Source organism: Grus americana, chromosome 18, assembly GCF_028858705.1.
Source record: "Grus americana isolate bGruAme1 chromosome 18, bGruAme1.mat, whole genome shotgun sequence".
NCBI classification, from domain to species: domain Eukaryota; kingdom Metazoa; phylum Chordata; class Aves; order Gruiformes; family Gruidae; genus Grus; species Grus americana.
Genome location: NC_072869.1, coordinates 7,500,515 through 7,515,159, shown reverse-complemented (window position 1 = coordinate 7,515,159; position 14,645 = coordinate 7,500,515). Strand labels below are relative to the sequence as shown.

The window sequence follows — 14,645 nt, the reverse complement described above, 5'->3', positions numbered from 1 at the left end:
CAGTGCCTTTAGAGATCGGTGCCTTTTCACTGCCAGCACGGGCAGGGGTTGATGCGAGGTGCTGAATAGCCCCCTTGGGATGGCTGGATGTGAGCAGAGAGATGGGATAGTTCTCCCTGAACAGCACTTTTTGTTGTGAGCACCAACAGAGAAGTTCCTAAGCTTAACTGGGCTGCTTCATCCCTCAAAGAGCTGTGGTCCAGCCTTCCCTCTCTGTCCCTGCCTTCCCCCCCCCCTGCACACCCCGTGCAGGGGGCTGATGCCCAGGAGTGATGTTGCTGTTGCTTGTAGAGTGCCCGCCGGGGAGCTTCCTCTGGCTCATCCCACTGCTCATCTTCCTTATCCTGCTCCTGGGGCTGCTTCTGCTGCTCTGTTGGAAGTTCTGCGCCTGCTGCAAGGTGAGTACCTCAGCCAGATAAAGGCCAAAAACATGACAAAATTTCCAAAATCCACCCAGCCTCCAGCATGGCCAGAGCCCACTCCATCCACTCCACCCATCCCTGCTGATATGAATCCTCCTGGTTGGAGGCATGGGGGTTTTTGCCCTTGGTTGCAAAGTGATTGTGCCTTTGGCCATTTGTTTTCTAGGCTTGCCTGGCTCTGCTTCCCTGCTGCGCACGAGGTACTGGCCATTTGAACTGGGGAGGAAGAGGGATCTGTGGGGTTCACCCCTTTCCCGGGTGGGGGAGCGTGCTGGGATAAGTGTCCCTCCTCCTCCTTTCTGAGCTGCGGAGGTGGATCAGGGGAAAAGCTCCTAGCAGAGAGCCTGAGCCAAGGTGCCCTTGAGCTACTGTTCCACTGCTCCCCCCTGCCCCACACCCTGGTGAGCCCTACTGGGCATCCTGCTGCTGGCTCTCCTCTGACCAGTGTCCCTTGTAACGCCTAGCTGGTGTGATGTGCTCTCTCCACTCACGAACACCCCTTGCCCTCTCCACCCCACTCCACTCCTGACATCCCAACACGCTTGGCGTGGTGGAGGCCCTAAAGATTCCTCAGAACAAAGACCCCAGTGTTCAGAAGTTGATGGCTGACGTCCCAGTGTGCCCAGACTCTGACCCTGCCCCTGGCTCTGCAGGTCGCACCGTTGGCTTCAAGGAGGACCACTACATGATTCGCCACAGCCTCATGTCCTCCGACCACCTGGACACCCCCATGGTTCGCACTGGGTCCCTTAAGGGTCGGGACACAGTCCGCTGGAAGATCAACAACAATGTTCACAAGCAGGGCTTCGCTTCCGTCGCTGCTGCCAACCTCAAAGATCTCAGTGAGTGCCACATCTGAGAAACAGGATGTAAAGGAGATGCTGCGGGTGCCGTAAAGGACACAAACCCTTGGTGGTGACCCCCAGCTCCAACAGCCATGGCATTACTTCCAAGCCCAATCACAAGAGGAGGTGTTCCTTTATCTGCTTCCATCTTGGGGGAAGCTGAGCAGCATGTTCCTGTGTCCAGCCCTGCAGCAGGACAGGTGGTAGCCTTGGAGACCCCCTGATAGCCTAGCTGCCTGCTGGATGGACCCTGCATGTGTCTTAATCTCATTAGCTCAGTGACCCAGCCTTAATTTTGCTTCCTCATCAGTCCAGAGCCACCACTAGGCACTGTTTCCTTTGCTTGATCTGGCAGAGAGCTTCCCAGTTAGCCCTCCAGTTCTCAGAGGCTTTTCTCTGCTGGTGCTGTGGGGTTTGGGTGCTAGCAATACAGGATCTGGACACTGAGCATCACACATGTCCCCATGGCCCCAGCTCTTGGCTGGGTTATTTCTCTGGCCCAGAAGGAAGGAGTTTGACTTTGGAATTTCTCTTTCCAGTTCCCTATGGGCTGTCTCTGAGGCTGACCCGGCTTTTTACGCAGAACCTGGTAAAGCCGGACACCCGGGAGTTCGAGCAGCTGCGCAAGGAAGTGGAGGAGAATGTATGAGCCTGGGCATGAGGGGGACTTGGGGTGGGACTGGGGGACAGCCACACTGAGGGGGGGTCTGTGATGCTGGGAAGGGGGAGCGCCCCTTCCCATGAACCCAGACAGCTCTTGAAAGGAAGAAGCAATTGTTTCTTCCTCTTTCTAAAAGAAAGCACAAGTTTTAAGATCACAATTGTGAGAATGATCAAAGCATCACATTGATGAGATTTGAGGTTTGCTTCGGGGCACGTGGTCTGAAGCTCCTGTTTGGCTTCAGTTCGCAGTCTCTTGCCATATCCTGGGGAGAAAACATGCGGTGGTCTCTGCCTGGTGTGGCAGGGCAAGGGGGGAGGGCCTGGTGATGACCAGAGGGCTCTTGTGTTTGCTGGCAGCAGCGTCTGCTCACTGAACACATCCCTGTTCAGCAAGGGATGTGTTGCGAAAGTCCGTCTTGCTCCTTGCAGCTGAACGACGTCTTCAAGCACATCCCTGGCTGCCACAAGCTCCAGCAGACCAAGTTCAGGTGAGTCACTGGGGGAGAGACCTCTTGAGGGGCAGGGTTGCCCCAGGGTCCTGCTGATGAGAGAGTGAACTGGAGGGCTGTGGTGTGGAATCTGGGATGCTGGAAGGGAGCGTGGTCTGTGAGCCATCCCCGGCACAAGCCAGGTGCGGCGCTTCACCCACTTGGGGCTGCAGAGCAGAGCCCACCCAGCTTTGCAGGTCATCTCAGCTGCATTTAGCTTTGGACCTGAGAGTGCTACAGACAGGGACAAATCCTGGTCACATGGTGCTCACTGGGAAAATTCCCACCAACTTCAAAAGTTTCAGCCCTGTGCAAATTTAGAGTGCCTGGTGCAGGATGGAGGAGTCTGGGGATGCCAGTGCTGAGCAGGGAGCGTTATCCTCTCCCCACAGCTCTGGCCAGATGTGATCTCCCCCGTGGGCATGTTCCTCATTACATTGGGAAACCCAGGGCTGGAGGGAGCAGCCAGGCAGGAGGGAACATGTGGTGGGGCCATGGACTCCGCAGGATGGGTTGGCACCCGCAGGGAGCTGCCGCAGCTCAGGCCTGCACAGGGCTGTGATTCACACAGAACTTTGTATACCCCCATGCGTTAGTCACTCTGATTTGGGTTTTTTTCCCCCCAGGTTACAGCCCAATTCTGGGAAAAGGTAAGAGGAACTTGCAACCCTCTCTTGTGCTGCTTCTCCGTCTTTGTGCACACACGTGTGGGGTGACGAATGCCCCACACGTTCAATAGCCCCTCCAGCTGCTATGTGAGATGAGTAACCCTGGCCTCAGCTCTTACCCGGCTTTCTCTTCCCACCGGTCACAGGCAGGACCATACCATTGTGGACACAGTGCTCACTGCCCCTCGCTCAGCCAAGGCAGAGATCATCAAAGTGGTGGAAAAGCATGTTTCCCATGAGGCTTTCAATGACCTGAAGGTTTCACCGGGTTATTACACTGTGACCTCAGACCAAGGTAGGGAGCAAAGCCCAGTGCTGCCTCCTGGCTGGGCGGGGGGGGGGTGTGGGGGGGGTGTGTTTCCCACCTCTCACCATTGCCCCTTCCCCCAGATGCTCATGGGATGGTGGAGTTCCAGGAGGCCGTGGAGCTGGTGGATGTCCGTGTCCCACTCTTCATCAGGGAGGATGATGATGATGAGAAGCAGCTGCAGGTGGAGGCCATTGATGTCCCCACCGGCATTGCAGAGATTGGACGCAGGCTTGTCAACATCACCATCATCAAAGAACAAGGTGAAGGGCTGCAACTGTTGCACAAGTTGAAGGGTGGTTGTGTTTGAGTGTCCCATGTCCAGATGGACTCACGTGGTTTCTAAGGAAGATGCAGCCTGCATATCTGAGCTCCCCCAGATCACAGACCAGAGACTTGCTTGGTGACTCCTATCTGAAGTCATCCAAGGTCTAAACTAGAGCATCTTCTAAAGCATCCAAAGGAGGGTCGTCATCCTTGGTGACAGAGACCCAAACATTTGACTATCACAAGTTTAAATGCTACTAATTCCATGGCAGATCCAGGGTTGACCATATGCCTCTGCTGCTCCAGTTCATAGGTTGCTGGAGTAAAGTAAAATCTCCTTGCTGTTATGCTGTGCTTGGGGCAGGTGAATGTCCCCAGCCATTTGCCTCTGCTTCCCTTCTGGTTGTTTTGAGCAGGGAGCACGAGTCAGGAGTGGTAAAGTCTCTGGCCCATGCAGTGATATTTCATACACAGTTCACACCCATAGGTGTTAGGAACTCTGTTCAGGGAGGACACCTGCATGTTTGTAATGTGATTCTTCATGTATTTGCTCTACACATTCATTCTCTCCTGCCCCTTCCAGCCAGCAGCCTCATCACCTTCTTGCAGCCAGCCTATTCCCACAGCCGCTTTGATAAGATGGCCAAGATCCCTGTTGTCCGGGACATCATAGAAAACGGGAAATCCCAAGTCACCTACAGGACCCGGGATCTCACCGCCAAGAATGGCAGGGTAAGGGTGATGCTCCTGGCCTTGGCAGGCAGGAACGAGTGGGCACAGAGGGCTGGGAAGGAACCAGCCCCAGGGCTGTAGAAGACCAGTTGATCAGGCTCAGAGGGAATGTGGCTGGAGAGGGGAGACCCCAGGCTTCAGGTTAGCACAAGGGCAGACATGCCCCTCCATCCCTTGCTCCCTGTGCCTCAGGGACCTGAGAGGCTGCTTGTGCCTGAGGTGGAGGGCACCAGCTGCCCTCTGAGCCGTGAGTGCTGGGGGGCAAGTGGGGATTCACTGGGAGGCGAGGGGAAGCTCTCTAGGAGCCTTCTCATGGATGCTGCGGGCTATAATCATGCACCTCTTCCTTCTACTCCAGGACTACGTCTTCACAGAGGGTGACCTGGTCTTCCAGCCTGGGGAGACCCAAAAGGAGGTGCAGGTCCCCTTGCTGGAGCTGACCGAAATAGATACCCTCCTAAACAACTGCCAGCTCAAGCAGTTCACCATCGAGCTCCTCCATCCCAAGTACGGCGCCAAGATTGGCCGATACCCCCAGACCACGGTGACCATCGCTGACCCAGGTAGGGGCTGGCAGCCAGGTGGTGGGAATGGCAGCAGGGGATGTGGGACCCCCACACCAGACCAGCCCACCCCGAGGTGGTGTACAGAGCTCCAGCCATGCTCCTCACCCAGAAAGCGGCAATGAGGTTTCTCCAGCTCCGACTGGTAGATCTGGGCCTCCCTCTAGAGGCGTTAGTGGGTATAGATAGTGGGTGGGAAGAAGATGGATAATCTACCTCGCAAAAGGAAATAGAGTGGATTCTTCATTCCTTTTCCTTGGGGATTTGAATTAAAAGCTATATAAACAGGGGAGAGGCAGGACTTGCCATGAGCTGTGCTTGGTGGTTCCTGTGGCTGGACAAGCAAAACTGTAAGGGTTTTCATCAAGTGGGTCAATAATGTATTTATCACAGTACTGGCCATGAATACCGGGGGTACAAGAAAGTCCCCGGGCACTGGACCAAGCAGAACCACTTCAGGGGCAGGCACTGGGCAAGAGAGGCTCCAGGGAGCTCTCAGCTGGACTTGGTGGGTTTCCAGGAGAAGCAACTGGGCAACTCGAGAAGGCTCTGCCCATCTCCATTTTCTCTCATGGCTGCACAGGGCAACTGATCAAGATGTTGAAGCATTATTAAATGCATTCAGACAGAGCCAAAGATTTTCAGAGGCAAGAAGGTGGTCGCTTCATTTCTTCCCACCTGGGCAGCCTGTGAGAAGCAGCAGGAGGTGCAGAGCTTGAGGCGTCTGAGCCCAACTTTCATGCCAGCTTGCTGTGTGGCTTTGGGGGATGCCATCACCGAGTGCCTCAGTTTCCCTTCCCTACAATGGGAATCTACCACTCAGAAATGCTTTGAGAGGCTCACTCAGGATGGCGGGGCAGCGCTGGAGAGAGGCACGCTTCTTTCTTTTCCTTCCACACGGGGGACTAGCACTGATGTGACTTTTCTTCCTTGTGTCTGCAGAGGTGGTGGATGGTGTCCCCTCAATGACTGGCATGAGCCAGGTCTCCCAGTCCCCCAAAGGCCGCCTGACTGCACCGCTCAATCCCGGTGCCCACGCTCTCAGCTCCAGGGAAATCCGCTTCACCTGGTTTCCTCCACCGGGAAAACCTCTGGGGTACAAGGTAAGGGATGAGTGGATACCAAGGAAGGGCGTGGGTCCCATCCTGCAGCTGTTTCACACACACAGTCATTTGGGCTGAAGGGATGGGGAGAAGGTGCCCAAAGGAGGGACCAAGCTCACCCCTTCTGGCCCCCTCCATCCTTTGCTGGGTGGGACCATTGCTGCGTGGATGTGGGATTTGCAGGAAAGATTCCTGGTGGGTTCACCTCCCTTTCCATCACTTATCATGAAATGCCCAGGCCTCCCATTTCAGAGGAATGACACAACACTCTGGCTTTCCCAGAGCAGCTCTAATAAGAGATGGGGAATTTCTCACCCATTATGGTGAGAATCTGAAGGAATCATGGCTTGCTCTTGCTTTGCCAGGTGAAATACTGGATCCAAGGGGACCCCGAGTCAGAAGCCCATCTCATCGACGTCAAAGCACCATCAGCAGAGCTGAGTAACCTCTACCCCTTCTGCGACTATGAGATGCAAGTCTGTGCCTACAACGCCATGGGTGAAGGGGCTTACTCCGACATCATCCACTGCCGCACGCTTGAGGATGGTGAGTGACTCCGCTTCCCCCCGTGTGGGAGCCAGTTGGTGCTTGTACACCCAGTGTGGGGTCAGGGCTCCAGCCCTGAGCTTCTGATGGTCTTGGGGACAAGCACTGAGCAGCTCCCACTGCGATGTGGCTGTGATCCAGGGAGCTCTGGGTGTCTCTGTGTGCTGGCTTCTGACTTGCGGTAACCTGGACCCTTTGCTCGTGCCTTTTCAGTCCCCAGCGAGCCTGGCCGCTTGGCTTTCAATGTTGTGTCTTCCACCGTGACGCAGCTGAGCTGGGCTGAACCTGCAGAAACCAATGGGGAGATCACGGCTTATGAAGTCAGTTATGGACTTGTCAACGAGGACAATGGTAAGAGCTTGTTTTCACCTGGCTGGACTGCCCTGCTCAGGAGGGACTGGAGTATACATTCCGCAGGCTGGGCCAGTCCCAAGCAGCAGCAGAACCAGAACGGCTCCAAGCATGTTTCTTGTGAAAACTGGGATCGGAGGGGTCACTTCTTGATGGAAGGAGTACAGGAAAATCACTGCTCAGGATTTAATCCTGCAAAGCCTGGAGTGCTCTCAGTTCCCATCCACTTCCATAGTGTTTTATGTTGGTTTTCATCTTAAAAACTTAGTTCATAGGTCTGGACCAAGGGCTAGGGTGCCAGGAGGATGCTATTTGGTGACACACCAGCAACTGGAGACCTCTGCTGTAGCTTGACTTCAGCATTCAGTTGGGGAATTCCCTCAAGACGATGTCATGAACAACTGAAATAGCTGCTTCACCTTATCCCAGAGCCAGGCTGTGTCCTGACACCACATCTCAGCGAGCCTGTTGGCCAAGGGTGGGGTGCTGTGGGGTCTTCTGTGTCTCATGACCTTGCGGGTGATAGGCGTACCCATATTTGCAGTACCCATTGGCCCAATGAAGAAGGTGCTGGTTGAAGACCCGAAGAAGCGCATGGTGCTGATAGAAAACCTGCGGGAGTCCCAGCCCTATCGCTACATGGTGAAGGCCAGAAACGGTGCTGGCTGGGGACCTGAGAGAGAAGCCACCATCAACCTTGCTACGCAGCCCAAGCGCCCGATGTCCAGTGAGTTACTGCCCTGCCTGGCTGGGGTGCAGGGTGGGCAGGAGCAGTGCTGGGGAGTGCTCCCAATCACCCCAGCTGCTGCTCCACATCCTGTTTGCTCTGCTGCACCAGCCATCCTGGTGAATGCTGAAGACCAGCCTGGGCGTGGGAGGCCTGTGTGGTTTTGAGCTGCTTGTCTAATAGCACTTTCCACCTCTCCTCCAGTCCCCATCATCCCTGATGTCCCCATCATTGATGCAGAGGGAGGTGAGGGCTACGACAGCTTCCTGATGTACAGCACAGATGTGCTTCGCTCTCCAGTTGGCAGCAAGCATCCCAGTGTCTCTGATGATTCAGGTACGTTGCTCCGAGTTTTGCAAAGGTTATTTTTAACATTAATTTTCCTTGACAACAGCTTTCAGCAATGAGCTTCACTGCTCCTTTCCTCCTCATGGAGATGGGGAGATCCAAGTCATGGACATGGTGGAGATCAGCCTTTCCAAAGCACAGTAGCTGCATCCATGGGAACACTTGACTAGTCACAGTGTAAATAAGACCAGTGGTTCCTTGACTTAGTCATGAGGCAAAGAGAAATCTCAGCGTGGGGTGGGAGAGGAGCTCTTCATGGCCCTCCCTGCTCACCTTCCCCTCCTGTTGCCATTTGGCTGGACCATGAGAGTTATTGTCAGCAAACAAGCACTGGCAAGGCACAGACCTCTGAGTCCCTTGGATGCTCTAGGGTCTTGGCCAAGCCAACAGGAGGGAACTCATCAAGTGCTGGGAAGGCACTGGTCTCTCTTCCTCCATCACTTCACTCTCTGAATGAGGCTGGCTCCCTTGTCTTGTACTGGGGACAACGAGGGGAAGATGGGCCATAAGTGAAATGATGAGGCTTGTCAGTAGGATCTGGAGGGTCTTTCCTGGGGGGGTTCTCCAGGCCCTGGGATCCAGAAGCGAGTCCCTGGTCCTTTCAGAGAGCAAGGTAATGGGAACACCAAGAGTCCGACCATCCCGAGCGCACATCAAGGAGTGAGGAAACCTCTCCTGAGCAGAGGACAGTTGTCACAGACTCTTCATGACAGGGACAGGCACGTGGCGGGACTTTGACTCTCGCCTTTTGTTGTGATGGACACAAGGCTGGAAAACAGCCCTGGGGTTGAGGAACCTCATGCACGTCACATTCCCATCATCCTCCATCTACCAGTCACATGGTGGTTGCAGCACCTGAACTCATCAGCCAACACTTGGCAAGACGGGCTGTGAACGGGTGTCATTTCCACTGGCACCTGCCCCTTCCCCTCCCCAGCAAGCAGCACGAAGGTGGTGGGTAGCCCACTCTGTCCCCTGCAGATCATGCCAACACCAGTGCTTGCGTTGTCCCAAAAGGCTCCAGGTGGAAATATGTGCAGTTGCTGGGAGAAGACTTGGATCTTCGCCGCATCACCTGGAGGCTCCCACCTGAAACCATTCCCCGCCTCTCTGGCAGCAGCCACTTCTCCTCGGACACCGAGGGTCTCCTCCACGAGGAGGACAGCGACATGGCTACTGGAAGCTTGAAGAGGAGCGGGACGCCCCGGCCCCAAGCAGGTGAAGGACGGCTTCGTTATGGCACTGAGTGTCCTGTCTCGTCCTGCTCTGAGCTGAGGGGCCGACGGCTGGGGGCTGCCCCAGTACGTGTTCCCTTCCTCCCCTTGTGTGCCCATCCTCGTGTTGGTGTGATGCACTGTTCACGTGCTGTAGTCTGCTTCAAAAACCTTGTCCCGGTGTGTCTGCTCGCAAGAGTGTCAAGGTAACCCCCATCTCGGCATGGACTTGGGAGCCTGCTAGCAAGTTGCTTCTACAAAAGGCTGGACCTTCGAGGCAGGAGCAAACTCAGATGACACCTGCTAAGTGCCACTTCCAAGGGCAGCTCCTCACCTTAATTAAGTGCCCTGAGCTTCTGGGGCACATCTCCTGGACTGTTAAAGAGAAATCACTCTCTCATGGGTAGCTGATCTCTCCTGGCCTGCTGGGAAGGGATGGGGGTTTGTCAAGGACCAGAACAACAGAGCAGAGTTTCCTTTCCAGATCCAGCTGAGATGGGATCCAGAGTGAGATTTGGACAAACCACCTCCATAAAGGCCTGTTTTCCTTCTTCCACCTTCATTTTCAGTCTGAAATTATAAACCTGTGCTTGCGTCTAAGGAGAGATGCAAGAGAATATCGCGAGAACCACAAGGCAGTGCCCCAGCGACGCCGAGGTCTGGAGTTACCTTGGGCACCATGGGCGTCTCTGGTGCTGAGTGTAGGGCAAAGTCCATTTACCTGTTTGTTTCCACATCATTACGTTGGGTGGTTGTGGCTTGTTCTAGACATAGTGCTCCAGAACAGCCTTCCAGAGTGGCTGAAGCCAGGATGCAGCCAAGGCAGGGTGCACCATGATGCCTCCTGCTTCCTCCCCATGGAAACTGCAGCAGCAGCCCTGTCCACAGCCACGTTCCTCACAGTGTGCTCTCTTTCACAGAGAACTTGCTGAACGGCCGGGTGGACTTCTCCTTCCCCAGCAGTGGCAGCGGCACGCTGACCAGGACAACAAACACCAGCTACCACCAGCTGAGCTCTCATGTGCAGCAGGAGCACAGGGTGATGGGGAGCTCCTCACTGACAAGAGACTACTCCACGATGCTGATGGGGCACGGTGAGTACTGTGGTGATGGGACCTGTCCTTCCCTTCCACCCCCATGACTGTCTTCAGACCCATGCCCTGCAAGTCCTGTTGGGGTGAGGACTGTGTTCACAGCTAAGGGAGCCTATGAACCAGAGATCTGGAAGGTCATGTCCTCACCACTGACATGTAGATGCTTTGCTAAGGCCACCCTGCTCCCAGACCAGTTTGGAAAGGGTTCCCATCCCTCATGTGCAGAGTACTCGCGAAAGGGAGCAGGGTTATCCTCACACCTTATCCTCACACCACGAAGCACTCCAGGAAAAGCGTGTGTCTCCTCTTCTTACTCTATCTAGCAGCATGGTTGCCTTTCAGCTCCACACGTGTACATCAGCTGGTGCTGACAGAAGGTTGTTAAAAGGCTCTTCAAATCCGAGCCTTAAAAAGTCATCATTGCAGGAGCCAGCACCTGGGCTGAACCCTCTGTGAAGTCTCCAATGGTGTTTTTCTCTCTTTCTTTTGCACTGCTTCTGTAGATTACCCGGGGAGACTCCTCCCTCCCATCCGTGAAGATGCTGGGAGGACAATCCCATGGCCCCGGGATGTGGGTTTCAGGAGCAGGGTAAAGGTGAAGGGTTACTACCCCAGCACTGGCTTTCGGGACTCTATAATCATGACTGATGGGTCTGCGGGGATTTGCAAGTTCATAGGTACAGCTTTGTCCTGTGTCTCCTCCCAGTCACACATCCCATAACAGCCAAGCCGCCGGCTGTCCATGAGCTGTTGCCATCCACTGCTCACCCCAAACCTTCTCTCCATGTCTTGCTGTGTGCTGCACTGATCTTCCTGACCTGGCCTGTGCCTCCATCACACCATCTTTCCATTTGCAGGTGACTTCAGCTGTGTTTCAACCCACCTGGGCTGATTAACACTCACCACCACTGCCACCATGCTCTAACGAGCTGATCAGCTCATTGTCGCCATCCTCTTCATTCCTAACAAACTTGTTCTTACTCTTACGCCACAGGCCTTTGGAGGACTCTTGGGGAGAACGTGTGCTCCATACAAGATGTCCCTCTGCAAGCTTCTTGGCCAAAGCCCATGTCAACAAGGAGCTTCAGTCCCTGAGTGTCACCTGGGAGGCTGCTGTGCTTGCCATGAGCTTTGTGTCCCAGTTGGGCTGAGTCGGGGGGGAGCCAGAGCACCCAGCTGCCCCCGTCCCCTTAAATGTTGGGCTGCTTTAGCTGTAGACTATGGCCAGTCTTAACTGAGCTACATCTGAAGATGTCTGTGAAGCTTCTGGCAGACTGGACAGGGTGCTTTGGGGTGAGCGAGGAGGGCCACACACAGCACCCAGGCCCCTGATCTGGTCTCTATACCACAGGGGCACGAAGCTTACCTTGACTTGTCCCGCCCAAGATTGGCACCCCAAGGCCATGGGACATCCCTGTAGGTGTGTAAATCCAGCCAGTCCCCCCTCACAACAGGCCAGCTTGCAGAGATAACGTCTCGCCATGTTCTCCCCAGACCATTGGGACTATCCCACGCTTGTGCGTGCCTCTTCCTCCCCTCTCCCAGCTCCCTTAGCCCCAGCTCCCAAATACCACCCTGACGTTCCTTTTTTGCCTTAGACTCTAGGCTGCCGCTGGGCATCCCCGACACCCCCACACGCCTGGTGTTCTCTGCCCTGGGACCCACCTCCCTGAAGGTGAGCTGGCAGGAGCCACACTGCGAGAAGGAGGTGCAGGGATACAGCGTGCAGTACCAACTCCTCAACGGAGGTCAGTGAACAAACGGCCGATGCCCACCAGGCAGATGGTGGAGGGGAGTCTGGTCTGGGTATTCTCCTGGGCAACTGGCTCTAGGTGACCTTGCCTGAGCAGGGGGAGGTTGGACCAGATGACCGCCAGAGGTGCCTTCCAACCTCAGCCATTCTGGGGTTCAGGGACTGGTCCCAACTCTGCTTTTTGTGTAGCCTTGAGGAAACGTCTTAGCTACCCCACAGCTCTCATTGCCTATTTCTGCTGGGGGGACAATTCCTGGGGTTGCTTGTGGAGTCACCTCTCCTCCAAAAAACCTTGGACTCGTTGTCCACCAGCCCCAACATCTTAGTTGAAGGTTTTTTCATCACATTGGACTTGAAGAAAGGATTGAAATGAAAATCTCTTATTTTTACATGAAACATGGGACAGTGTTAGTGAAAACGTAATTCTCTTTGGCTGAAAATCCTTGAGTTTTCAAGAAGCTGTTGTTTGTCCCAAGCCTTTTTTGGATCAACATCTCACCCTGCTCTACCAGTAGTTGGTGGCAAGGTGTGATGGAAGTGGCCAGGGATGGGCCCCAGATGACTTTTCCACGCAGTTCATTTGAGATAGAGTTTAGGCAAAAGCGAAAAGCCATGCCTCTGTGCCTGCAACATGGTGCTGACGTCCCCCTTCCCTGTGTGTCCCAGGAGAGGTGCACCGACTCACCATCCCCAACCCCAGCCAGAACTCGGTGGTGGTAGAGGACCTGCTGCCCAATCACTCCTACATCTTCAAGGTGAAGGCGCAGAGTGAGGAAGGCTGGGGCCCCGAGAGGGAAGGAGTCATCACCATAGAGTCCCAGGTGGACCCACAGAGCCCGCTCAGTCCTGTACCAGGTGAGGTGGATTGGGGACAGGAGAAGGGTGGCACTGATGTCTCTGCTGTGTCTACAGTGCTGGCCTTGTTGTTTTCTCTCTCCTCACTACATCCTGAGCTCTCCTTTCCTTCCTTTCATTTAGAAACAGGACCTTCTTCCCCATGCACTCACCTTCCACTTGCTGTTTAGATAGCTGAGACCTTCCAGCTCGATTCATAAATGCTGTGTGCAGACCCCTCCCAGGCTCCTCCTCACCACCTTCCGTGACACTGACCTCTCACTCGTGGCCCTGCAGGTTCACCCTTCACGCTGAGCACACCCAGTGCTCCTGGACCGCTGGTTTTCACTGCCCTCACCCCTGACTCCCTGCAGCTCAGCTGGGAGAGACCCCGCAAGCCCAATGGATCCATCTTGGGCTACATGATCACCTGTGAGATGCTGCACGGAGGAGGTACGGTATCAGGCTGTGGAAGCCCAGTTCCCTGTGTAGAGCACAAGATACCTTCAGCAAAGGCAGCAACTTGCTGTATTTTTGCTGAGACCAGCAACAAAGTTGTCTGCTCACCTTGGCGCAGACAAAGTGGGGATGTGAGGCTGATTTTAGGTCTGGGAGCTGCTGGACCCTGATGCTTTGTGTCATTGCATGGTCTGGCGTAAAAAACATGGTGGGAGGGGGAAAGACCTGTAGCTTATTACAGCGCAAAACCCAGTGGAGGTTGTTGAGAATCACCACTGTACTAAAATAGGGTTGTCTTAACCCTTAGTGGAACTGGGTGTGATCATACAGTCTGTGGGTGGCATAAAGCTTAGGGAAAGCCAAGACAGCAGCCAGAGTTGAAGGAAGTATGTTTGGAGGGACTGTCACTTCTGTCTATCTTCACCGCTGGTATGTCTGTGTGGATTAGGGGAGCCCAGGAATATCTACGTTGAAGGAGACAATCTGGAAACTACCCTGACTGTGCCCCACCTGAGTGAGAATGTCCCATACAAGTTCAAAGTGCAAGCCAAGACCACCCAAGGCTTTGGGCCAGAGAGAGAAGGCATCATCACCATTGAATCTCAGGATGGAGGTACAGTACCATGTCTTTGTGGAGTTACAAAGATAAGAAACCTCTTGGAGCAGGGAACACAAGTCCTGGAGTCCCTTTCCAGCTCTGGTGGTGACTCCATTTTCCATGAAAGACATGGAGACATTGTCATTCCATGAAGACCATATTGTGCCTTGTGACCACTGTCCCAGTCCTGATGCACTGAATAAGGGAAGATTGTGAGAACCTGCCAGTGTTTAATTTATTATGAAACTTCTGTCTTATGCCTGGTTGTACACATACCTGGAGGCAGCTTCTTACACTGCATGGGTGTAAGGCCTTCCCAGTCCTCCCAGTTCCTCCTAAACCTGGCTCTGATGTCAGCAAGAGAAACTTCCTGAGCTGACTGGTGCTCACTGTGCAGGGTTGAGGGGTTGGAAGCTCCTTGTCATTTCCTGGCTGACTCATCCCTTTTCCTTCTCCCCAGGCACTTTCTCCCAGTTTGGAGGACAGCAGTACATGAGAGAAGAAGTGTACAACTTTCCCACCGAATACACCACCAAAACCAGCATCAGCCATTCCTCTCTGGATCCCCACTTCACAGGTAGGGGCTCGCTCTCTGCTTTGAAACCCTCGCAAAGCAAAGGATAACTCTGCTCGTCCAAAGGTCTGAGAGTGCTCAACTGTCAA

At 54.4% G+C, this 14,645-nt stretch overlaps 1 protein-coding gene across 8 annotated transcripts in view; it reads left to right on the top strand.

The window, feature by feature from the left end:
• Positions 1 to 14,645, top strand: part of ITGB4 (integrin subunit beta 4) — a 34,183-nt gene that overhangs the window by 16,585 nt on the left and 2,953 nt on the right. For 6 of the 8 annotated variants that reach the window (XM_054846817.1, XM_054846818.1, XM_054846819.1 and 3 more), the window contains 23 exons: positions 292 to 398; positions 589 to 622; positions 1,076 to 1,264; positions 1,807 to 1,910; positions 2,360 to 2,418; positions 3,045 to 3,068; positions 3,233 to 3,381; positions 3,477 to 3,656; positions 4,244 to 4,392; positions 4,751 to 4,955; positions 5,898 to 6,058; positions 6,424 to 6,604; positions 6,818 to 6,955; positions 7,500 to 7,682; positions 7,887 to 8,018; positions 9,048 to 9,248; positions 10,165 to 10,338; positions 10,842 to 11,015; positions 11,937 to 12,086; positions 12,758 to 12,946; positions 13,223 to 13,378; positions 13,833 to 13,997; positions 14,443 to 14,559. In XM_054846817.1, the coding sequence (XP_054702792.1) occupies positions 292 to 398; positions 589 to 622; positions 1,076 to 1,264; positions 1,807 to 1,910; positions 2,360 to 2,418; positions 3,045 to 3,068; positions 3,233 to 3,381; positions 3,477 to 3,656; positions 4,244 to 4,392; positions 4,751 to 4,955; positions 5,898 to 6,058; positions 6,424 to 6,604; positions 6,818 to 6,955; positions 7,500 to 7,682; positions 7,887 to 8,018; positions 9,048 to 9,248; positions 10,165 to 10,338; positions 10,842 to 11,015; positions 11,937 to 12,086; positions 12,758 to 12,946; positions 13,223 to 13,378; positions 13,833 to 13,997; positions 14,443 to 14,559 (3,321 nt within the window). The remainder of the gene's footprint in view (positions 1 to 291; positions 399 to 588; positions 623 to 1,075; positions 1,265 to 1,806; positions 1,911 to 2,359; positions 2,419 to 3,044; positions 3,069 to 3,232; positions 3,382 to 3,476; positions 3,657 to 4,243; positions 4,393 to 4,750; positions 4,956 to 5,897; positions 6,059 to 6,423; positions 6,605 to 6,817; positions 6,956 to 7,499; positions 7,683 to 7,886; positions 8,019 to 9,047; positions 9,249 to 10,164; positions 10,339 to 10,841; positions 11,016 to 11,936; positions 12,087 to 12,757; positions 12,947 to 13,222; positions 13,379 to 13,832; positions 13,998 to 14,442; positions 14,560 to 14,645) is intronic. The other 2 variants (XM_054846822.1, XM_054846821.1) reach the window with 2 other exon arrangements.